Consider the following 24,891-nt stretch of genomic DNA (forward strand, 5'->3'; position numbering starts at 1 on the left):
TGATTCACTTGATACCCTGCTGCCTGAGACTTAACTTCAATAAGTCACAGAAGATGACAAACCATTAATATATGCAGTACATTAAGGTGCATTTCTGTTTACATTTACAAAGCCTGCACATTTCCTCTATATGTAATTCTTAGTGTTGAATAAATATATCATCATTAATCAAAATAAAAAACATTTTGAGGCACCTGGAACCAAACATAAGGCTAGAATATGTTTGGTTAACGTATTACATTATGGAGTAAGCAAAATATTTTTACACAATAATAATAATTGTATTACATTATAGATTGAGGGTTATCATTTATGGATTAAATGTGTAAATGCTTCAATGTAGAGTGTAGTATCATACACAACCCTATTAATATATATATAATTCTATAATCTAATAAAACAATTACACTATCAGGAGAAAAATATTAGTTTGCATGCTCCATAATGTAATACCTGACCCAAAATATAATACGTTTTTACATTAAGAGCAAAAAGTTATTACATTTTGTGGTCAGCATTTTGTTACACTATCAACCATTTATTTTGTATTACATTTCGTCGTTCTTACATTTAGGGTTGTATATGCCTGGTTAGGGTCAGGAATTAGAACTTTGTTGCCATTTCTCCAATCTGCTCTAATTTTCACAACCTGGAAGGACCTCAGAATTGTTGAAGTGCTATTGTATTATACTTGACTCTTTCCATTTTTCTGGTCACATACAAATATAACAGGCAATGCAAAGCTGATTGCTTGCTATTTGAAATGATGTTTGAAAAAAGCTATGTTGGAAACCACTGCATAGTTGGCCAGACCTTTTGTTGATCATGAACAACATTCATAACTTTATCTTTAACCAACATTAAACCGTTTGAGTAATTTTAATATGCCTCTATAGTGCCTATTAATATCGATGACGTCATGATTCTCAGTCACATTATGGGAGTAAACCTCCAACACAAAGAGTTCTGAACATGGCAGTAGCACCCTATTTCAGTTAATATTTCAATTCATAGTCACGAAGGCTTGGCATTGGGTGTGTTATTTTCCATTGTCCCTGTTTGCATCAGAGTATAATTGCTTTAACATTGCAATTATTCCCACCCTAATTAATTGACACACATTGTCAGCTGTCAGCCCATTTAACAGGCTCAATCAGACATCTATCATTCATCCAGCAGTCACAGAGAGGACGGTGTATGCTTGTTCATCCACATCTTTGTAAGTACTCCTTTTACTCAGATTTTATGAAGCCAAATTTTAGTAGTTTTATTAGTTGATGCTTTTGCTAGACGTATTCCATCTCTTTAACAGTGAAGGTGGTAGAACCTGTCTGTAGACTTTTTCTCTTTTAATTGTGTTTTGTTGTTTTGTTTTGAAGGCTATTTGTGGGTTTAATCAAATGTGTGTGTTCTGATCATTTTTAAGCTTAAAGTTGTCACAATTCAGGCAATGAATTGATCAAACTTGATAGATTAAAAGTCATACAGTAACCAACCTGTTCAGTCAGATCAGACTGCACCTTGGTTAAGAAGACGATGGTTATTTAAAAAATTTAAAAAAGCATTTACATGATGCACCTACATTTAGCGCTTACATATGGCACTTAGTAGTTTGGCTTATTTGAAGCTATGTCAATACGTGATTCTTTCTGTTCTGAGTTTGTACCTTCATGGTGGAATGCACTTATTGGAAGTTGCTTATAGGCTGTCAGCTGAATGAACTGTATTGCAATGCAATGTTATATTTTATTGAAATAAAACAGGCAAAATGATACCCAAGCAAGAGCTTCAGAGACATTGCAGAGCTGTAACCGAGACTTAAGTTTATTTACAATGTAGTAGTCACCTAAAACGTTTGAAAATGTTTACCATACTGGTTCTTCTTCTGTGCCCTCCAGTTAATACCTCGCTATATACATTCAGTTAGTTATGTGTGGGTGGATGCTGAGTGCGTGTTATTTTCCTTCACTGAAGTTTTGACATTTGATGGCTTTTATTGATTTTGGGTTGTAACAAAAAAACTTTTACATCTTCGTCATAGATCCCAGACGCTCTTTGAATCAAATTGAATCTGGACCAGTAAAAAGGTAAGTGAAAATGTCATGGATCCAGCAAAAGAGAGAATAAATAATACGTATGAGGCAGGTGCTTGGTTTTGACGGTACAGTTGTCTCTGCTTTCAAACTGACATTGCAAGCTGATAATTTAACTACGCTGCGTAATAGCAATCCAGTTCTGCAACATTTTTTCACCTGTATGAGGCCACTCAAGTTTCAACTTGAGTGTTAATACTCGTGGGAAAATACCCCCTAGTGGTGGACACGCCACACCATGACAGTACATGAAACTGATTCACTTTTCTAAGACATTTTTAATCGACACTCAATAAAGCAGGAAGTGTCTCAGATTAGCTTCCTCAACTGGTAATTCACTGGTAATACACCTCAGCTTCTGGTCTGCCTTATTCCTGGTTGTAGCTGTCACAGGGGCTGAGGAGACAATTTATTGTTGAAGTACCAATATCTAGACCTCAACTTTTACTATAATAAAACCCAAACAAACTTTTATACGGCAACAACTGTTTAGTTTTTGTATCATAAAAAAAGGTAAATCAAGTATGAATATATATAGTATGTGGTCAATAAGGCTTAGTCAACTCAAAATGTAAATAAATAACTAATGATCAGACTGTTACACTCAAATCTATTCTCAAGCTAGGACAATTTGTCAGGTTTCAATTTTGACATCTTTAATGCAGACCGATATTATGTTGAAAAAATGGACTTGAACTAAATGGCTGGTTTGTTTTCACCTATATTCAACTCTCTATTCTATTTCAGCCTATTCACCACGATTCAACATGCACAAGCTACTTCTAACAGCAGGTAAGCCACGCTGGTCAAGTCAGTGTTATCTAGAAGGGTCAATTCTACAGAATCAAACACATATTTTCTAACTCCCCCTAGCTGTATCTAGACATGCCGAGTTATTGTACGTAGTGTAATTTTTTGCAGCCCCAAAGTATTGAGGTAAAAGTGATGTCTTTGGATTATCCTGAATACTTTTTTCTGTGTAAACATTGGAACTGCATTTTGGAAAATGTAAAATTAAATTGAATTCCCTTACAATGTGTTCAGGTGGTGGCAGAATTCCCAAAGAGTAAATAAAACCAAACTGATTTGTAATGCTAGACACTACTAAAAAGTAATAGTGTTGTTGTAAGATTGTTTTTTAAGCTGCTGTAATATTGGTCAAATTTCTCACTTTAAAGGTATCTGCTTGATCATCGCCAGCTTGGGTAAGTTTATAACGTGCACAAATCATAATCGACAATCTTATAAGCAGTTATTTAATGTCTCTAAGTCAACCATTCTTGATATAATAAGGGGGCTTCAAAGCTAATTAAAACCATCCTGATTTTTGTCCATGTCTCAGCCTCTTCCTCCAGACTGGTGTGCTACTATAACAGCTTAGCAGAAGATAGAGCTGGAGATGGAAAGGTCACGGTTTCAGATATCGATCCAAACCAGTGTACCCATCTGATCTATGCCTTTTCTGACATCAATGTCCTACATCAACTGGCCCCTAACAGTGCAGCGGACTTTCAACGCTATGTGGACTTCAATGAACTCAAAAGCCAGTCAGTGCTTTAGTCTATGAATATAGAGATACTTTTTATGGATTTTTTTTTCTTTTATTAAATAATCATGGCTAAGCTTTTATGCTCCCACAGAAATCCAGAACTCAAAACCCTGTTGGCAGTTGGGGGCCCGCAATTTGACACACAAAAGTAAGTTATTTGGACTATCATGAAATGCTTTTTAGGCAGAGGAAAGACAACTCTACAGTTAGCAAAACGTCAACATGATATTTTCCTCATCATGATAAAAAAAATGTTTTGCTCGCCCATTTGACTTTTCTTGTTGACGTTGTACAGCGTACATAGTGCATGAATTCATTAAGACAAGGAAGCATGGAGGGGAATACTTTTCATGTTACAGTTATATGCATCACTTGGTAACCAGACCATTTGCCTGGCTGTGTATTTGTCTGTAAACAGATGGTGTGCTGCTCTTTGTTTGTCTTCTTGACAACACATTTGAATGTTTTCCAGATTCATTGCAATGGCCACAGATGGCAATAACAGAGAGACATTCATCGAGTCTGCTGTCAAACAACTGAGAGATGAGGGGTTCGATGGGCTAAACATTGACTGGAGGTACCCTGGAGATGAGAAGAAGGATTTCACAAAGCTGTGCCAGGTAAGATCCGGAATTTCTCCTCTTGACAGACACAGTGCAATGTATGAAAAATATCATGTGTTTCACAGTGACTGAACCATGCTTCTGTGTTCCATAGGAGCTAAAAGTGGCATTTGACAACGAGGCAACAACCTCCAATCGTGAACCATTGATGCTCACGGCTTCTGTCTCTGCTAAGAGAGTTATCATTGATGAGAGTTATGAAGTTGAAAAACTTTCCATGTAAAACTATTTTATATAATACTTGACATTATATCTATAATGAGTTGTCATCATTTTATATTGAATGGGATCTCCACTGCATTTAATCAGGACACTGGATTTCATCAATGTGATGACGTATGACCTTCGCGGCCCCATGGAAGACACAGTCACAGCACATCACAGCCCCTTGTTCAAGGGATCCCAAGACACTGGAGACAAAAAATTCTTCAACTCTGTAAGCACATTAAATCATAGTTTAACTGCCTGAACACCTTTCTATTTAGAGATGCCCTCTCATTTTTTTCTCCCCCATTTAGAACTCTGCAATGCAGTACTGGCGGGACCAGGGAGCATCGAAAGACCAACTGAACTTGGGGTTAGGTTTATTTGGGCGAGCTTACGATCTCTCCTCAGACTCAACTGCCGTTGGAGCACCAGTCAGTGGTCCTGGTGAGGAAGGCTGCTTCACTGGTGAAGAAGGATTTTGGGCCGCTTACGAGGTAAAACTGCTAGCTGTGAATATATTTAGTTTATAAAAGAGATGTATCTTATTACCATCAAAACACTATTTTTTTCCTGTATTTGATGTTCTGTTTATTTCAATGCCAGAAATCTAAATGTGACATTTCGAACTTCTTTCAGACTTGCATTTATCTTGAAGGGGTCCAAACCGAGCTGATTGTTGATCAGGAAGTTCCATATGCCGTCATAGATAATCAGTGGGTTGGATTTGAGAACAAAGAAAGCCTTACTGTAAAGGTAATCCTCAGTTCAATTCAAACTTTTAATTCTAATCATCAATTAATAATTATAATATAGTAATGGACTTAATTCCTCTGCAAATCATTGGATTCACACAAATCTGGTTCAATGAATATTCTGTAAACATGAAGTCTACTGTTCTCAGGCCGATTACCTCAGAGCAAACAACTTCGGAGGAGCCTTTGTCTGGTCTCTGGACCTGGATGACGTCAGTGGAAAGTTCTGTAAAGATGGAAACTACCCGCTCATCAGCCACCTGCACGATCTCCTGGTTCCAGGTAAGCAACATGGACAAAGTGTCTATCCTATCCTGTCATGGGGAGGAAGCTTTTGGTGTGTATTTAAGTTGACGCAGTCCCTTTTGTGACATCGTATGGTGAAAAAATCTTAACAGGGTTTTTGAACACAGGTTTTCTGAAAGGTGGTGGTAGAGTAAAAAAGAGGGTGTTGTTTATTTCTCATACTTTGGGAGTCTCTAGTCACACGGGGGGGGGGGGGGGGGGGCACATATGCATGTGGAAAAACCATGAAAAAAGTGCATATTGCATAATAGGTGACCTGTAATGAGCAATTAACAAAATATCTGACTCTTATTTGTTTAGATTTTCCTAGCAGCGACCCAAGCAAAACCACCTCAGCAAGAACTACCAAAGCAACAACTAAGCCTACCACAACAACAACAACTACCAAAGCAACAACTAAGCCTACCACAACAACAACAACTACCAAAGCAACAACCAAGCCTACCACAACGAAACCAACAACCACTACCACCACCAAAGGGTCTGGAGATGGTGGATCCTGTGCAGATGGCGATGGGCGTTACGTCAACCCTGCTAACCCAGGTTCCTTTTTCAACTGTGCTAATGGGATAGCTTTCCTCCAATTCTGCCAAAGAGGTTTGATCTATAAGAAGGCTTGTGACTGCTGTGACTTCCCCTAAAACTTGCCAGTTATTTATCTCACAGTCCATACGTGGTGGTATTTATTGTAATCAACAAATAGAGGGCACTGTCTATAGCTGTTGCATGTACAATTTATTTTGATTCTTCAGTTGTGTAATCATTTATCTGCAGCTTACATTTTTAGTTGCATATATGTCATTTTTGGTGCATGCAAATTATATTACATGGGTGTGTTCCTGTTGGTCTATATTTAGCCTTTGAGCGAGGGGATTTGCCGTACATGAAGCAGCTGTTGCATATTGCACATATTTATGCTGTATCTCCATTCAAATAAATACAAAGATAATCAATGTGTGTAATCAATGTCAATAATTCAAAAAAGAAAACAATAAATGAATTAAACATCACAACAAGTCTCTACGTTTTTTCATAGAAGGAAAATGTTTATTACTCCATATCCAGAAATTCCACCTGAAGAACACACAGACACACCTGGTTCTTAAACCTCAGCCATAACCACTACAACTGCAACTTACACCTCCACCACCACTACAACCTTTGCAGGAAAGACTGACCAAGCGTAGCACATGTCTGTGAGTCAGCTAGTGACTGATGAAACAAAGCGTTTTAAATGAACAATTTATAACCTAGATGTGTTTTATTTTAACCAAACATATGATATAACTTATGATCAGTGGGCAGTCCGTTTAAGCTTTATAAGTCCAGGGTACCTTAATGATTAGCATCGTAAGACTCTTTCTCAAGAGCTTGGCAACAGTTGTAATGACACGCAATCCGTGCCTTTAAATTTCAGGAGCATGCATGATGAGAAAAATGTTGATGTGCTGCATCAATATAGAATTAAATAGGTATATGATATATGAATCAGATGAACTGCTTTGGCAACATTGTGAATTACAATCTGAATTTATGTGCCAATTGAAATCACCTTTACAAATCACATGTTTAACTTAATGACCGGGTCCAAGATAGTACAGGATTCTTTAAACAAAAGAGTTCACTTAATTCAACTTGATGAATTTACAAAAAAACAATGATAATTTCAACAGTAAGAAGCCAAAATATTATGTTTATTGAGTCATTTTATTCAAGTAAGTTCAATTCAAGTAAACGTATTACAGAGTAATTACTACCACAACAAGAAAAAAGGTTTTAATAAAAGTATACCATCATGAATTCCGAAATCATCGCAGTAGTTTACCACACAATCTTGGTCACTAATTCAAGGAGGTAATCCAGTGCTAATTCCATTGCAGCAAATACTGTAGGTCATCGAACAACAGTATAAAAAGATTATTGTTTACAGTAAAGCTAAAATGTTATTGTCTTGAGCTAAAATGCAAAAATCAAATAATTTAGTTTTTAAGTTCAATGACTACGTTTTTGTGCTGTTGCAATTTTTTGAAACTAAAATAAACAGTCTTGTGAATTTCTTGTTACCTATAGTATCTACTTAAAGTTCGTGGACAGAGCTGTGAGGCTCAGGGAGCTTCTGCGTGTCACAATTTTGAATCAGATTGAAGTAAAATACTATGAGTTCCTCGTAGCCTTTTTTTGAGATCCTTTCATTAATGCCATGGAATCTAAGAAAAAAGAGAAAAAAATCCTATAATTTGTGAACATACTTTTCCATCATATGATTTCCTCTTACTGTTACCAAAGATAAGTGGTACACTGGGCAAAAGGTTTGTTATATGCATAAAAATCACTTTGTTCAGGAGGACCTTTTAGTGAGAACAGTACAAGCAGGTCACACTGTTACATCACAGGCTTGTGACTTGAACACATGGGAAGCTCTATTTTGTTGCCCTCTAGTTTGCCGCATATAACTGCACAGGCAGTTTATTATAATGACTGTAGCAGACTTTGCTGCGACAATTTTTTTGTTGTTGTAATAAGACACACTAGATTCTTACCTCTGGGCGTCACCCGGCTTGAGCCAGAAAGGTGAGAAGCGATAGATGTTGTTGGTCAAGTCTATGAAATGTCGACTGTCTGTGTTCCCAATACAGAGACCTGCACGATCAAACATTCAATTGAGTACACGTAGGCAATACTCTGACAGTAATAACCACACTGTTATAAAGTGAAATCTATATGTACCCTACCTGGAGCCACTGTAACTGTTGGAAACAAGTCCAACACTGTTTTCTTAATGATCTGGAAGCCAAAGGACGTTTCATCAGAAGAGCTGACAGGCGGCGGGTCGAAGCCATTAACAAGCTCCATTTTCACTCTCTCGTCCCCCACTGTAGCCTGGACGATGTCCAGGACCTAGACCAGACACAGCACGCATCTTATTCAACTCAGAGTATTCAGACATTAGGAATTTCCAGAAAGAAGTAAGTAATTTCTGACCCTACCTCTTGTAATGATTGTACTGAGTGGATACGTATATTGACATAAGCTTCTGCGAGGGAAGGAATGACATTCACCTACACATTGGGAAAGAATTGAGGATTTGAATACGGAAAAGTGAATTCCTTTACATCTTACGTCTATTTCATAGTTAATAACTCTACCTTCACTCCGGCATTAAACATTGTGACTGCTGTGGTTGTCCTCACAAAAGCATTAGTGTCTTGTCTTCTTTCGAGTACCCTGCAACATCGAAAACAGACTAAATGATTCATTCCAGTGGACACATTTTATAAAAAGGCATGCTGAATGAATTGCAAGACCAGTTACCTGCCAAGGAGCGGGGAGAACAGCCACAAATTAGACATGATGAACTTCATCGGGAGCTTGAACTGGAGTCAAAGAATGAGTAACTGAGTAACAAAAGGGAGATATCTACAAGCTACTAGTTGTGATGAGTATTTTAGTATTAATTAAGTATTTAATACGTTGTTCCCCTTACCTTATGGGCCAGGTGCTCAAAGGTTTCACGTTCAGGCCCATGACCAAATAATCTTGGCATGGGATTCTCCTCTATTCTGAGAGAGAGATGGCATATAACAGTCAAAGTGAGTGAAAATGTAGAATGTAGCCAGAAACGTAACAGCATGAATATGGCGACTAAACAAACCGTATCATAGGGAAATTAAATGAGTGAATATTTTTTTTCATTTGAAGTACATTTTCCACTCACCTTTTGACCGCTGCAGCCAAGATGCCAATGCAGGTCTCACGTGGAGGCATTGAAGCGTGACCAGGGAGCATAGACACACTAAGCTTTACGGTGGCCGAACCTTTTTCACTTACCCCGATTCTACAGAACAAAACACCCATTAGATAAAAACAGGCTTGTATCAAGTCAGTCATATATTTATCATGTTTTCTCAATTTATTGGAGTGAATTTTATCCTATTAGCCAATGTCTAAAAGCATGGTTGGTCCTCACAGAGCAGCCGGTCCTTCGAGACCACCGATGACTCCATCCAACACAGCCAGACCCTCGTCCAGGACAAACGACAGCTGCACACCGCGCTGCTTTAGTAAATGTGTCATTTTCATTGCCCCCTTGTGACCACCGACCTTTTTAAAAAGAGATAGTATTGAATGGACTCTAGACTTTCATATATCATATTTGACATCGTATTGAAACACAAACAAGAGTTTTGTGAGTACTTCTTCGTCATGACCCAAACCGATGTAAAAGCCTCTGCGTGGAGCATAGCCTTTTATCAGCAAGTACTCCAGTGCCTGGAGTATTCCCTGGGAAGAAAAGAAAAAAGCACACTAGTTTAGCCTAAATAGCCCATGAAAGTTAAAGGTGCAGTCGGCATTTCTGGGGAACTTTTGTTGTCATAAAAATGTTTTTGTCAAAATTAGTGATGTCTCATCACGATCCGCTACCTGTCCGAACTCTGTGTGTGCTACGAAAAAAAATCCAGTGTCTCAATACACAGCCTAGGCTCTGTAAACATGCCCATTTAAAGAGCGTAAGCTGTGTTTTACACCAGATTTTTTCAGCACACGTAGTGGATCGTGAGGAGATATTCACTGATTTTGCCAAAAAGTGATTTTGACAGCGAGCGTTCACCAGAATTGCTGACTCTACCTTTAAGTAAGAATAAAACTAAATGTTGATAACAGCATGATCATAAAATATCACTTTTCACCATAACAGGGCTCTTGTCGTCTATAGTCCCCCGACCGTAGATGAAGCCATCGATCTCCTTTGCGGAAAATGGTGGGGCCTCCCATCCGTCTGACTCTGAGGCAGACACAACATCGATGTGGGCCAGCAGCAGGTATGGCACCAGGTCGGCCTGTGATCCTTGCACCCGAAACAGGTGGCTGTAGTTGGCCACCAGTTCATGCTGAACCAAGCTTGAAGAGAAAACTGTTGGGAAGGCTGACACAGGGAAAAAAAACTGTGACCTTTGAACAGTCAGCCTGCAGTCAGCCTGCAGAAAGTAACAGTTATATTTTGTTCAGATGATTCAAGAGGAGCTCTAGAGTCTGCATCAGTAACCCTGCAATTAGGATGAGAGTAGTGTGTGTATTTCCCAGATGGTAGCGGTTGGTAATTTGATATGACATGGTTTTGTTTCAGATAATTCAAAATGCTCAACTAAAAGCCAATAATTATATCAATGTGTGTTGCAAAGTGATTATATGGAATCATGCCACGCTCATTTGTGTGTCTAATTATTTTTAAGATGCGTCAGTCCATTAGCCTAGTTTTTAAACAGCAAAATAAGAAAAAAAAAAAAGTTGTTAAAATCACTAAACAAATGTCTTAGCATTTTGCAAAACATTTATTAGGCTACCAATTAAGCCCTTGTTCTTAGATTTATTAATTCAATGCATTTTAAGACTGATTATCAAAATAACGCCTTTATAGCATATAAAAGCGTGAATGTTGGCTCTGAACAAATAGTAAGTCATGAGGTAAACAACTGACAGAGGAGACTGGGGGACAGCAAACACATCACATCTCAAGTTTGGAGGTACAGCTCCCTGTTTACTTGGTGGGAATTAAATTACGATTGTTAGTTGTTACTGTGGGAACATTAAGTACTAAGTAAATAGGTCAATCAGATTTACCTTTTCTGAGGAGCCTATCAAATTCGAGCAGCGCGGTGGTGTTGCTCTCAGTCTGAGAGAAAGACACGGTGGGGATCCGGATAGCCTCTGGGTGAATGAATGACCACAGAGACTGTCAATGGTGGCTTCCACCAGTCCACACACCTATGGTCCACAAGCTTCTTTCGGGCAGCGTTACGGTAATTTACACTTTGACACCGACCTTTAAAATGTGCGAGAAGCTCCTCTCTTTGACGGTGGTCTATGACAAGCGAGATATTATTCGTCTTTTCCCAGTGCGCGAGCTGCAACCCGACATTGACGTCCAGCGAAAAGGTCCGGATAGATGTTATTGTGAATAATAGCAGGATTATAATCAGTAAACTACAAATTATAATCTTTAAAAACTTAAATATTCTAAACTTTGCCCCAGAGTCTGTCATTGTTGTGGTAGCAGCAGGGTAGCAGCAGCAGGCGGAACTCTGTGACTGTGACCGTTCACTGTGTGCAGAGCTGGTGCTGACTAAGTGCTGGGTTGTTGAATTGGTGCCACCTACTGGTGAATAAGCCAATAGTCACACCTAGTGCACACGCTCTCATGCTAATGAGTTACTTTTATTTCTTCCTTATCGAATTCTAACGGGTTAGAATTGAAAGCAACTCGCTGCACACTTTAAACAAAACTGTTAGAGCAAACAAATACATTTGGTATTAAAATTCCATTGATTCAACTCACAATATTTCGTTCGCAAATGCAAAGGTTTTGCTTGCAGTTGAGGTGAATCTTGTGGCAGGCAGGACCTAATTTATGTTACTTGCAATTAAAACTAATTGTATGCTGTGTGGAAAGTGTTGCTCTCAATTCTCTCTTGTTTGATTGCATGTGCCAGTGTGTGTGTGGTAAGTTCCATTCTGTTGTGTCAGAAAGCAACAATATAGCTTGCACTTTAATCTTCCACATTAGGCTACATGCCAAACTATTTTTTATTTTAATTAAATATATATATATTTTTTTTAATTTAAGCTGGTTTTATCAAGTTACATAATAAAAGTATGAAGCAAAACAACATTTATTGAAATATAGTTACATATTTAAAACGGCATACAAGTACAGTAAGAATAATTTACTGAAAAGGCAACATTAAACACTTAACACAATTTAGTAAATAGAAAATATCATTATTTATTTGTAACTTTTAGAAAATACTCAGCCCTTTAAAAAATCTCAGCTGAATCAGTGTTTTAGCGATTCTTTAAACTATAATGACAAGAGCACTTTGTTGCAAAACATGTTCAACTTTGTACTTTGAGGTTTGCTCCCATACAGACGCACAAACACAGTGGCCGACGAAACAAAGTGTTTTAAAAAAATGTGCTCCCTGATGATATCCCAGAACAGGGTCATAATGGCTCGCATCAATAACAAAAAAAAAAAAAAAAAGTAGCTCTCATATCTGTAAGTCAATGTAGGGGGTTAAAAACAAATGCAGTTACTCCTGTCCAGAGAGCGCTGGTGTCTCTTGTGTCTCAGCCTGAAGTAGAAGCCCCTCATCCTGACCGTCCAGTAAAGCCAAAAAAGGAGTGAAGGAGTTTTCCTCAACACAACCATAAATGACGTACAGGAGGAATGCCACAGTGAGGAGGACCGCAATCTGTATGTGGATGGGCACGAGACGGCGCTCCGCCTCTCGTCTCTCCAGGGTCGCCGGACTGACAGGGCTGTCTGGGTACGCATACTGGACAGGTCTGCCTGCTGCACCCTTGATGGGTCTCCGACAAGTGGCGCTGAAATACAACAACAGAGGTCTTCAAGAGCGCCAGCCATTGCTTAATACTGTTGTTTTGATTGTAAAAAAAAATGGGTTTTTAAAAATACAAAGACATTGTTTCCGAGTTCATTCATTTCTTATCTTAGACATCATTATTTACAGGACAGAATGATTTTGAAAGGTAAAGCTTAACAACTAGATATAAACAAATGGGGAACCATGGCAACTACAAGGATACAGAGTTGTGATTGTTTTTGGCTTCATGACGATGCATGTATGTTTGTATGTTTATGTGTGTTGCGTGATGTTTTTCTTGTGAATTGTAATAACAACATTAAATAAAAAAACTAAATGTCTATTATCTTACAATCCAATCGCAAAACTACAATTGTGTCAGTTTGTGCTGCTACTATGGAAGTGTTCCATGCATCATCAAGTCGATAAGTCGATTAGACGGTTGCAGTGTTGATATGGCACTTACGTAATCCCCGTAGGTGTGGCTACAACGTCTGGAAACATGTCATTGAAAGTTATTTTAGCAGGCTCCTGAGGAATCTAAAAAAAGAAAAGCAGAAATTAGTGAAAAATGTGGACCACAGAAAACAAAAAGGGTGTCCCAGTACAGGCAGCAGAATTCCAGAGAGACAAAGGCCCATCAAATCAGGTAGAAAAGAATTAATAAAGCTGATCGTTAATGTTATGACCAAACGTGTGACACATAAGGACAACATATTAAAATAGAGCAACTGTAAGGGTTATTAATATTGTTAATAGTTTGAATTGCTATTTTTGGATAGGCATAGTGACACTGACATACGAGAGGAGTTTCACCGAACAAAGTGTACTCTTAAACAATGCACACCCCTTCCATAGAGTGATTCAAAATAAAAACAGAAAAAGATAAAAGAAAGCAAGAGAATGTATGTGCCTTCGTTTCCCGTTTATAAGGAGAGTTCTTGGGAGTGTGGTACAGGGTCTGGTTGGTCATGGTGTTCTTGTCCACAATTGGCGTATGCGGCTACGGAGAGGAAATGCAACAGGTTACGATAGGCTGGATTTCCTGTTGTCAGAACTTCGTCCCGCCTCCAGTGAAGCGCCTCTCCTACACATTAACCACCACCATATTTCGAGCTTAACGTGTGACTGAACAACGTGAGCACTACTGACCCTGTTGGAGCGTGACCAATGATCCTGCACACTGCTACCATTTAACCCCTTCTCAGTGTCTCCGCTAGTGCTGAGCGACCTTCGACACTCCATCTGTTGTTTAGATTGAGGATGTACATATCTGAGTGAGCAGCTGGGCGATGATTACTCACAACAAATAAATAAAATCAAAACGTTCATTTTTAATTATGTGGGATGTGCGTTTAAGAAAACACTTTCCTCCTCAACCAATTGAGTGATGCTGAAGGACTGAGGAGATGATGATGAGCAACCTTTGGGTCTAACTGGTTGTGATCCAGATGGACCCTGGAAGGATTAGTATTATTTTAACGTTAACAGCAACGCAAATATCTGTCATTCATCACACACACTCCGAACCAATGAGACACATATGCCCATTACAGTAAAGCAAAGAAATTATCCCATGAGTGCCTTGAGAAGGACTTACAATAGAATTAAGGTAGTCTAAGCAAGGAATGCAGAGAATTCAAAATCCATAAGAGAAGTGAAATAAGACCGGCATACCCCTGATCCTAATCCTGGGCGTTGATCTACAGAGGATGGCCTACTAATTCCTGCGGGAATCTGAGGCCGACTTCGCTCTGATGATTTTAAGGCATTCTTGGAATTCTTCTTTGAACTAGGTTCCCTGTTTCGAGAAGCACGAGCATGCTACACCAATGCAGACCCAAAACAAAAAACAAATGAGTATACCCCGAGAATTCGGTTCGACAGAATTGTATGTTCAGTATTGAATATCTGCAGTATTTACCAGCTTCAGTGGGGGTGAAAAGCACTGCGGATAATAAAAACCACCGTTCTGAATACAATAAAAAAGCAAATGCAAAAACTTATTCCAAAAGGAAAAATTAATTTACAACTGGATTTTAAAGTTGCAATAAGTGACCACTAAGTGGCACTGTAGGAAATAAATTAGAAGTTAAACATGTTCTCACCTCACTACTCTCTTGTTGGTCCTGGTTCGACTGTTCAACATTTTCCTCGTTTGCTACTTCAGAACCTGTAAAAGTCACAGGAAATAATACAATGATGTGATTTACTTATACCAAACATAAAAACTAAAAAATCTAGATTAAAAAAATACGATTTCTGTTCATACCCTCCTCCTCCTCCTCCTCCTCCTCCTCCTCCTCCTCCTCGCTATCAGAGTACAATACAGCTTTCTCTGCTCCATTCAGACGTGCGTGTCCCTCAGACTCAAGCAGCTTCCTGAGCTTCTTCTCATACAAGGCCCTGGTGGAGGCTATAGCACGGACACACAATACTATAGCAATTAGTTTTTTCAAGACAGGGGCAGACCGAGAACATCGACAGACAGTGATGGTTACTGTACATCTTAACACAGTCACTCAAACAGAAAACTGAATTAATGATGACAGACATCTTACTTTACAATGAAGACCTTTTCCAGGAAAGTTATTGAAATTGTAACCTCACCTACTATGGGCCCGGCTTTAACACCGTGTTTGAGCAGTGCTGCCTTGAGGTCATCATCGGTCAAACCACTCGGGTTGGGCATCTCTGCATCCTTTTCCTCCTCCTTATGAAACAAAATGTGCAACATTTAGACAGAGGGCTGTAGCTTGAATCCCAGTAGTTTCCAGGTGGGGGATAAATAGTATTTAAAAGAAGCTGGAGGCTGCAGTTCACAAATCTGCTCAATATTTATCCAGTTTGGGTAATGTATTAATCAACTGCTTTTTACATTTAGCTAATCTGAACATCCACTGAAGACTAGGTTGCTATAGGTTACTGCACTATCAGTAATCAATACTGGCTTATCACACCAGGTACACTGGCAGATGATATATCATTTGACAGTAATAAACCCTCTATTTGGCTTTGTCACAGCTGCTCAAAACAACTTGAATGACCCCTTCCTGAAAACATCAGTAGAGCTGCAAGTAAACCATTCATTTCATATATTCATTTATCTATTTTCTCATCTTTAAGACTTGTCTAAAACAAAGTCTCCCAAACCACCGGCTGCAGCCTACATATTACTTGTTTTTCCATCACAGGGATTCAAAGCAGTCCATAATCAAAATATATTCCAGCTATTATTATATAAAACAGCAAAAATGCAGCAACACGTTTGTATTTTAGGAGTTTTAATCAGCTCAATAGGATATCAAAATTCAAATTTGTACAAGTCTGACCGATTAACTGTTTTTTTTCTTTCAGCTCTGTAGATAGACATTGGTTCTAGGTTGCGAGTTTTGTAACAGTTTCTAAATATTAAACTCCACCCTCCCTGACCAATCAGTACAGTTGATTATACAGGGGATTAGATGCCTGAACAGTTCTACACACAATCTGCCCAAACAAAGTCTCTACCCTTTGACACAGCACAGAGACAACTTCTAGATTTCCAAGTACCAGTGCTCTAGTGCACTTCTTGGCACACATAAATGAGTGTGACAGGTGTGGCGCGCGAGACACACACACACACACACACACACACACACACACACACACACACACACACACACACACACACACACACACACACACACACACACACACACACACACACACACACACACACACACACACACACACACACACACACACACACACACACACAGTAATGGAAGCCACCAACTAGACAAGTCTCGTGTAAATCTATACCAACTATAGGCCTACAGCTGGTGGCTCAGTGGTCAAAGACCCCAAATGTTGCAGCAGGCTGGGAGGACTGTTCAATAGCACTCTGCAGCAGCTGCTAACCTTGGTTTAATTAAGTTTCGTACCAATTATCATCTTAATTATGCACAAAATCCCTCATTATCACGAACAATTGTCTTTTAAGGCAGCTTTGGTGAAAAGTATTTTACCAACATTTTTGCTTTGATGTCAACTTACATGTGGTATGAAAAAGCTCTTCTGCCTACTGGTATTTCAGTCTCTGGTTTTGAGTAAAAAAATGTTTTGTTGAAATTCTACAACTCAGTCTATAGGCGACTCTACTGAAAATATCTCCTCCCAATTCCAAAAAATATATATTGTAATTTTCTTTAATTAATGTGAAAATCAAGCAATTGTCCAAAGCTGTAGGCTTAGATGTGTGAGAAGTAGGCTAATCATGTTGTGATTGAGAGCACAGAGCAGTATGGCTCTGTGTTTATTCCACAGAAGCCATGTAGGCCTATGCAAAGACCACCAGAAATTGGATTAACTCACTGCCACGTCTGGTACTTGTTCCTCCTCTTCATCGCTAGAAAAATCCGCTGCGTTTTTCTGTTCAATGTGTTTTAAGTGCAGCTCCACGTAAACCTCCTTTTTGCTCTTTGCAGGTGGCAGAGAGACATTGTGAGCGACTAAAGCCGTCTTCAGTTTAGACTTGGAGAGGTGAGCAGGGTCCTCGTTAAACACCGGCATGTCTGAAGAACGACGCGGAAAATTCAAAGGAAAATAGCGTAAATTTAGTGTTTAGCTGATTTTAAAGGCTATTTGTATCCACACACTAAAAAAAATCGAATGTAGCGGAATGAGCTGCTCGGAGAAACTCCTCTGCCTTTCTGAGAGTCACACTGACTGAATTGAGAACAGCTGCAAACCAAGACTTGATTGACAGCAAGCAGCTTATAGCGTTACTGAGTAAACATACCAGCACCTGCAGGCTAACAAAGTTAGCTTTGAAGTTAAGATGAAACATTTAAATTCAAGTTAAAGCTAAGAACTTTTGAACAAATGATGGTAAACAAAAAATGTAATGCATACTTTCAATACCTATTTATTTGTTTTGGTTTTAGGCGAATGTATTATTATTTTCAACCCCAGTTACTCTAGTAGGCCTATGGAGGTTTGGAGCAGACAATACAAAAAATATAAATTATATAAAATTATAATTAGGTCTACTCAATGAAATGGTCTAATTTCAATACAAAATACAATAGTCTAGGTTCAACCAAAAAAAGACAATAATATGGATGTTAGGGAGGGGATATATTTTGAGAAAAAACTCAAAATGTCCAATAGTCTCATTTTTTTTAGAAAATGTTCTTCAAAAAATGTCATAAATTCACTTCAATTCAATTTTTTCTGATTTACAAGTTGTAAGCTACTCCATAACATTAGCATCTACTTTATTGTCTGTTAAGTTCCTATCTTACAAATTCTTAGTTAAGACAATTGTGACTGACCATGGAACCCACTGAAGAAAGCCAGTATTTGCTGCTTTGCCATTTTATACAATCGAACGCAGCATGCATGGGCGAGTGCTCTCACTGCACTCTGCACTTCATATTACTTCTGGGTCACAATGTTGAATTGCCAATCTACTGACTTCATATAGTCTATGATGTTCAGTTTTGAAAGAAACTCTGGTCCAGAAGTGCCTGCAACTACATTAACGGCCACTAGAAACAATGGATAACAGCTTTAATTTGGGAAATTCTGCCTTTGGAAGTATTTTGCTCCAAATATCCCCATTTTAGATTTTTTTTAGTTTTTTTGTTTCTGTTCGTCTGTTTTTTATCGACAATAACCATGACTTGTCAGGCCAGCGGTAAAAGTATTTAAACCAATTTAAACAACTCAGTAAGTGTGACAGCGAGCTAGCATGCACAGTGCTGCGACACTGAAGTCAAAGCGGCTAAATGGAAACCAGCCATCATTATTGGTCATTTTCAAACCTGTGCTTATCCTACATGTTAACTGTCATCTGTAAAATACTTAATAATAATAAGGTAGTTTGTACAGTTGAAGATTAAGTGCACATTCCCTTTCAGTCTATAGTGTAGGCTATACCTTTGACCTCCAGGTTTGATCCGGGATTTGGTCGATGTTGGTGTTGTGATGTCTCTGCCTCGTGCTGCTGCTGCATCTCTATTGGAGTGATCAATTTACTTAGTGCATGTAGAAGTGGTGAGTTGCTCTTTCCTTGTTTCTGTTGCCTGTTGACAGATTTATAAAATAATTCAAACACATTATGATTGATTATTAGACCCAGGTGAACACTTGGTGAGGGAAATTCAACAAGAAAAACCTAGAGCTAGACCTAGAGCTTTTCCTGGTTATTATCCTGTTTCATGAAACATATCCTTGTTTTCGGGGGGAAACAGTCTTTCTAAATATATTGGTAATAATTGCAATGGAGATATTTTCATAGCAAATGGCTCTTTCCCTGTTTTGCTTTCGGTGTTGAAAAAGCATAAGAAAAAAAAAGAAAGAGCATAAAATGTTCCCACAGGATTATATCTGATACATATATCGGAACATCAAAAGATGAAGCAAAATGTACCCCGTTAACAATAGATGTGTCGTTGTTTGTGTTTGTTTTAAATTGTGTAAAACATTTATTTAAAAGTCAACTTTGCGTAGTTGCTCTGCACATGCAAATAGGGAATGACAAGACAGAAGGTGTTGACATTGAGTTGCAGTCATATTTGAGTTGAACAGACTTGATCACCTGCTGTGCTGTTTTCTGTGGTGAACTTGAACTGTATCATTTTTAGATTGGATGAACAGATTGCGACGTTAGAAAAACAACATTTGTTTTCAGTGAAAATGTCCAGAGAGAAGTGGGGATTGAAATTGCCTGATTGGGATTCATCAGTTTGGAACATGCATACTGTTTCATTATTATTATTATTATTATTATTATTATTATTATTATTATTATTATTATTATTATTATTATTATTATTAAATAGCCTTCTTCTCGGGGCGCTCCGATGGGGTAATGGATAGAGCGCGTACCATATTGGCTCCGGCCTTCATTGCAGTTGTCGCGGATTCAAATCAGACCCATGGACCTATACTGCAGGTCCTCCCCCCTCTCTCTCTGTCTCCCCATTTCAACTCTGTACTATCTAATAAAAAAGACAAAAAAATATTCCTGGTTGTGTATGCATAATGATTCATGGTGTTGTACTTGTTGGTCAACAGCGTTTGCCATTGACTCAGATCAGGCAGGTCAAGAAACTGTTTCCCTGTGGACTTTTTGACCTGTTTAAGGATGAACTTGCACGTGGTTGACTCAGTACACAGTCCTGTCAATGTTTTTACGCTATTGCACTGATCAACATTCGTCAAGAAATGATAGCCTGGAAATCCAGACCTGCAACTGGAAAATTTAGATTTTTTCAGCCTGTTGGTCTGGACACAATCCATTGGAGCTCATTAACTATGTAGGAAAATTCGGAGTTGCCAATCAAATCGTTCTATCTGATATGGGCGGGCCAGAGTTTTATGTATGTGGCTCTGGGGTGGATGCCTTGATAGTAAACAACAAATATAGTTGCGGATACTTTGTATGAGTTTGAAACGACTTTGGCCTCGACACTCAACGATTTGAAAGATCAAATCTCAAATCTTTCATTAGCAAAAAAGAAGAATGTTATGTTTTGTCGACCAACCATGGCAAAAGTTTAATTTACCAGTTAACCCCACTGTTTGTTAAACGAACAAGGCTCAATACATCACCTCGTTCATAGCTCTTATTGGTCGTAGTGCTATCCAATTGCGTGCATTGGTATTTGAAATGTGTGCGTTGGTGCCGCCCAGAGCCATCTCTTTATATGGCTCTGGTGCCGCCCCTTGAGTTGAGAAGGTCTATTGATCATGGCCAGACCCTATATTGTTCTAGATATGTGTCTGGATTTCCAGTCTAAAGAAATGATGCAATGCCCTGGCAAAGGCAGAGAAGAAGACTGCAAGCCAAATAAAATGGATATAAACAATGCTTGATTTAAAGATACACACACTGTGCTTGTAATGGGCAACACTGAATGTAAACTGTTAACGAGGAAACTCCACTAGGTCCTATAAACTTACTCTGACACAACATCATTTTATATATTGGGGTCACCTTTTGTTGGTATCTATTTAATCTAAATCAAATGTACTGTGCATAGGTAGTAGCATACAAATACCCTTTCATTTTATTTTAGAGCTTTAACTTTTGGTGGTGTGTAACATATCCCACAGTCATTTAACACATCTCTGAATACACTCAGTTGTGACTTCCACAGTAAAACTCCCAGTAGAAACGTGAGCTCTGAGCTGCTCATGGAAGTTGTAAACGGCTGACAGCAGCAGGAACATATCTGTTAAATATCCCCGACCATCTGCTTAGTCACAACTCTTTTTGAAAACCACGCAGTCGTCTCCCAAAATGACTGCATAACTCATTTTAGAATATCTGCATTTGCCCCACACAACCAACCATTTGATGCAAGGAAAGATGAATGGTGTAGAGGCTGAAAGATACGGCATTTATTAATGTTGCTTATAAGATGATGCTAATAGCTTGGCTGACTAAAATGCCAGACAAGTTCAAACTTATTTTAAATGGCAAATGATGATAATTCTTACAGGAATTTATTTCTCATCATACAAATAAAATTTCCAAAAAGTCATCAGAGTTCATGAGTTGAATGTCCACCGTGTACCCAATGGCTTTAAACCCTACATGATATGTTAGAAAGAATTCACATAGGAATAGAAAGCCATAAGACACAGTTGTGGTTTGGTTTGGAAGATGACAATACAAAATCAGTCTCCAATGCACTTTGAGAAGATGCAGTTAGAGGTGAAAGCTTGACAACAAAGAGGAAAAAACAGGGGCAAGTTGCAGATAGCGTTGAGGATTTAAAACTCACATCCACATGAATAATTAACCAAAGAAACTCAAAAGTATTCATCTGAGGCACCCGGGGGGAGTGAAATGAAACTGTTATGTGAGTCTTTTACAGAGAAGGAGTTACATTTTCTCACAGCACAAGCTCAAATAAATTGACCTGACCCAATGCTCGAATCTTACAGCAATATTCTGCAAGCTACTCATTTCCTTTGGGGGCTTTGCAGAATAATCTTTGATTAAATATGCAGCCTCAAATCAGTGTCTACAGGGAGAAGGTGCAGTGGTAATCAAAAGGAATTTTGTTTCTGAATTCAAAACAGGTTACATAAAGTCTTTCTATATTCTGAAGCAACCCCCTTGCTCGACTTCCTCGAGCACAAAGGAGATAATTTCCTCAGCATTTTAATTCAACCACCCATGGCACAGAAGGCTTGGCAGTTTTTGTTTAACGACCAACATCTTTTTACACTGACAAAGTTAGCATTGCCATACAGTAGCCCTTGTACTGATGAGCCAAGCATCATAGGCATAGGAAACACTACTATACTTGGACACACTTGATTGATTTCATTATAAGTTGACTAATACTCTTAGGACTAACCTATAACCTGAACTTATTCACAATTTTTTCCATACATTCAACTGAAATGCAAGACTTTTTACCACAATTTTAAGCACACAACTGTTGGCAGTGCTTTGGACCATTTTCATCCCCCTCACTGAGTAGAGACTCAGCACTCCAGCTATGCAGGCCAAGTCTGCTCACCCAGATGTCTGCTCAGAAAAACAGTAGCCTTTATAAAAACATGAAACAATCTTGTGGACAGAGAGGAAGCTGGCTACTATAGGAGACAGAGGAGGCATTTGTTGACATTGTATCAAGTGCAACGCTGAGGTATTTGAGGCACAGAGGGGCCAGGTATTTGTCAGTCAGTGTTTCTTGTGCTTTTGCTGTCTCCAACTCAAACAACAAAAGCCCCATTGAGACAGCCTCCCTTTTTTTTCTCTCCCCTCTCTGAACAAGCACACAAAGCTTCCTGTAATGGGCTGCAACTGTCCAGTATTACTGAGAGAACCACTTCTAGTCTTCTTTTTGTGCACCTGTTTGAAGTTGTTCCGGCGAGCACTATAGGGATTAAAAAACACTTTGTAAGATAGTTTCACATCTCTTCTCTCAGCTTTGCCCCATTTAACTTTACCTTTTATTTGATTTGGTCACATAGTCCCAAGATGTCCTAACTTCCGTCATGAGACATCCAAACTATTCTTTGAGGTTGTCAGTCTCACCGAACAGCTCCCCAACTCTTTGATCTCTCATTTCTCTGATATATGCTGGATATTTCACATGACCTCTGACAGAGAACAGTAGCTACTGATTAGGGGGGGAAAGTGTTAACCCAGTCAGACTTTTCTCAGGTTCCAAAAAAAGGCCATGGCCACCGAGCTCCAGGGAGCTCGTGCTCATGCATGTCTCAGAATAAATGAGTAAAGCCCCTTGTGTGAGACTCTGTCCAGGCAAGAAGGTGAATCTTAGCCACGGGGCCACATTAGCTTTAATCCATCAATATAGCCAGATGTTTTTCATGGCTTTAGATAATGGCAATTTTTAATATATTTGAACACATTCCTCTCTTTCTGTGACAGAGGAGTATGAGCAGTGCAATTGTAGATACAAAGCTTTAACAATACAGCAAATGTACACATTTCCCGCTATTTTACATGTACAGTATGATTTTGAATCTTAAGATAAAGGGGACCAAAAAGGAGTGGCCCCTGATCTCTTATCCTATGCAGTGCCCCCTTTTCATTTTTTTGTGAAACACACCTTAGCACCTTCCTCTGGCAGACAAGACAACCAAAACACACTCAAACACTGCGCACAACACGTCAGAGCATCATTGAAGCAGCCTCCTATGCACATTGTCATTCCTATAATGAAAACAAACTGCTATTTTGACCGGCACACTCTACACTTAACTGAAAGTAACGGTCACGTGCATTTGCTGCCGGTAGCATTCTTATGCTATAAATCTGACTCTTACCTCCTTCTCCCTCTCCTGCGTTGCCCTCGCTGGAACGGGTATGGCATCCCCTCAGCCTAATACTGTATGGAGAGACAATGGGTAGTGTGGGGGGGGGAGGAGTTACTATGTGAGCAGGAGCGAGAGTGGGGAGACAGAGGGAGTAAAAGCAGAATAGAAAACTGGGAGAGAGAGAGAGAGAGAGAGAGACCAGAGGGAGAAAGAGATTTCCTTCACAATACTCCCTAGCCACGAATCTGAGGAAACGTTACATGAATGACAATTCTTTAAAAAAGAAAGAAAAACTCCCTCCCATCTCCCCTACTCAGTTGCGATGTCAGAGAAAACACATAACCAGAAATCACCCCCCCTTCACGTGGGAAATGTAAGGAAAAACAAGAAACTGTGCGAGAATGGGTCCTGGTTTTTAAACAAGTCCCTTTCTTTGGCTTTATTTGAATGAGTTCTTAAGATTCCAAGTTGGCAGAGTGCCCATGGGTCCCTGGATGGAAAAGGATAAAAGAGGGGCTGAGGTAGGGGGGCTTGTCTATTGTGTTTGTTCCTTTCCTTTCAGTCCCGGCACTCCAGTTAATCTTTGCAGCCAGTTGCTCGATATTCCAGTCACTTATTCCTCGATTATAAATAGAAGCACACATTCTTTAATTTCTTCTTTTCCATGTGGAATCCATGCTCGTGTTATAACCATGACTCAAACTTTTTGTTTTTGTCATCCTGCATATACATCGTGGACAGTTTGGGTGTAACGTTTAAGGTTGAAAAAACCAAGGACCAAAATAATGACCAAATTAGAGTGGCCCAGCCAGTCTGCACTGATCTGAATATCCTGGAGTCTTTTAGTCTTTGTTTGGGCCTCTTTTCTGCCTTTCTTTGTCCCCCCCCCCCCGTAACAGTCAACCACTAGTGGAGGCAGAATGCTGTTTTGCCTGGTGAATCTGAGATGAAGACAGCAGGTGCTGTTGCCCCTCTCTGAGCCACATTCACTCACTGCTCTCTCTCCCCACTCCATCCGTTTCCTCTACAAATACTCCCTCCTCCCCCTGTCTGTGAAAGAAAAGAGGGGGGGGGGGGTAGATAGGGAGAATGAGCTACTGTTTAAGGAAGCACAAGAAACACACCCAGAGAAGATGTGCAGTTTGTGGAAGGTCTTAATGAGTGACGTCACGCCGCCCCAATCGG

The 24,891-nt window shown here is 39.2% G+C and overlaps 3 protein-coding genes across 3 annotated transcripts; 1 reads left to right on the forward strand and 2 right to left on the reverse strand.

Annotated features, from left to right (window-relative positions):
• Nucleotides 1–1,073: 1,073 nt before the first annotated feature.
• LOC307253723 (chitinase-3-like protein 1) lies at nucleotides 1,074–6,530 on the forward strand. The gene is made up of 13 exons (XM_080031864.1): nucleotides 1,074–1,219; nucleotides 2,042–2,087; nucleotides 2,841–2,885; nucleotides 3,272–3,298; nucleotides 3,436–3,640; nucleotides 3,734–3,790; nucleotides 4,115–4,262; nucleotides 4,360–4,484; nucleotides 4,575–4,701; nucleotides 4,784–4,966; nucleotides 5,109–5,225; nucleotides 5,374–5,506; nucleotides 5,831–6,530. Exons 3-13 carry the CDS (start codon nucleotides 2,861–2,863, stop codon nucleotides 6,169–6,171), a joined length of 1,488 nt encoding a protein of 495 aa, XP_079887990.1. The 5' UTR covers nucleotides 1,074–1,219; nucleotides 2,042–2,087; nucleotides 2,841–2,860; the 3' UTR covers nucleotides 6,172–6,530.
• A 712-nt stretch (nucleotides 6,531–7,242) lies between these two features.
• On the reverse strand, nucleotides 7,243–11,600 carry LOC307253285 (N-fatty-acyl-amino acid synthase/hydrolase PM20D1.2-like). The gene is made up of 13 exons (XM_080031262.1): nucleotides 11,352–11,600; nucleotides 11,150–11,236; nucleotides 10,219–10,454; nucleotides 9,725–9,811; nucleotides 9,498–9,631; nucleotides 9,246–9,365; nucleotides 9,015–9,090; nucleotides 8,843–8,904; nucleotides 8,677–8,755; nucleotides 8,518–8,589; nucleotides 8,263–8,428; nucleotides 8,071–8,170; nucleotides 7,243–7,737 (listed from the first exon to the last, which is right to left on the reverse strand). Exons 1-13 carry the CDS (start codon nucleotides 11,569–11,571, stop codon nucleotides 7,608–7,610), a joined length of 1,569 nt encoding a protein of 522 aa, XP_079887388.1. The 5' UTR covers nucleotides 11,572–11,600; the 3' UTR covers nucleotides 7,243–7,607.
• Nucleotides 11,601–12,618: 1,018 nt separating this feature from the next.
• On the reverse strand, nucleotides 12,619–17,466 carry lemd1 (LEM domain containing 1; the record flags this gene model as incomplete). The annotated part of the gene is made up of 9 exons (XM_080030724.1): nucleotides 12,619–12,913; nucleotides 13,379–13,452; nucleotides 13,826–13,915; nucleotides 14,065–14,157; nucleotides 14,590–14,736; nucleotides 15,021–15,085; nucleotides 15,185–15,328; nucleotides 15,523–15,625; nucleotides 17,269–17,466. The coding sequence occupies 9 exons, from the start codon at nucleotides 17,464–17,466 to the stop codon at nucleotides 12,619–12,621; spliced, it is 1,209 nt and encodes a 402-aa protein (XP_079886850.1).
• Between the last annotated feature and the right edge of the window lie 7,425 nt (nucleotides 17,467–24,891).

Source organism: Ammodytes marinus, assembly GCF_949987685.1.
Source record: "Ammodytes marinus genome assembly, chromosome: 7".
In the NCBI taxonomy this organism is placed as follows: Eukaryota; Metazoa; Chordata; class Actinopteri; order Uranoscopiformes; family Ammodytidae; genus Ammodytes; species Ammodytes marinus.

Bases quoted from the DNA above. Each gene is read 5' to 3' on its own strand.
- LOC307253723 (XM_080031864.1), top strand. From the start codon at position 2,861: ATGCACAAGCTACTTCTAACAGCAG. The intron at 4,702-4,783 runs GTAAGCACATTA...TCCCCCATTTAG, and splicing joins ACAAAAAATTCTTCAACTCT to AACTCTGCAATGCAGTACTG. The intron at 4,967-5,108 runs GTAAAACTGCTA...AACTTCTTTCAG, and splicing joins GATTTTGGGCCGCTTACGAG to ACTTGCATTTATCTTGAAGG.
- LOC307253285 (XM_080031262.1), bottom strand. From the start codon at position 11,571: ATGACAGACTCTGGGGCAAAGTTTAGAATATTTAAGTTTTTAAAGATT. The intron at 8,905-9,014 runs GTAAGGGGAACA...CTTTGACTCCAG, and splicing joins TTGAGCACCTGGCCCATAAG to TTCAAGCTCCCGATGAAGTT. The intron at 8,756-8,842 runs GTAACTGGTCTT...TCGATGTTGCAG, and splicing joins TTCTCCCCGCTCCTTGGCAG to GGTACTCGAAAGAAGACAAG.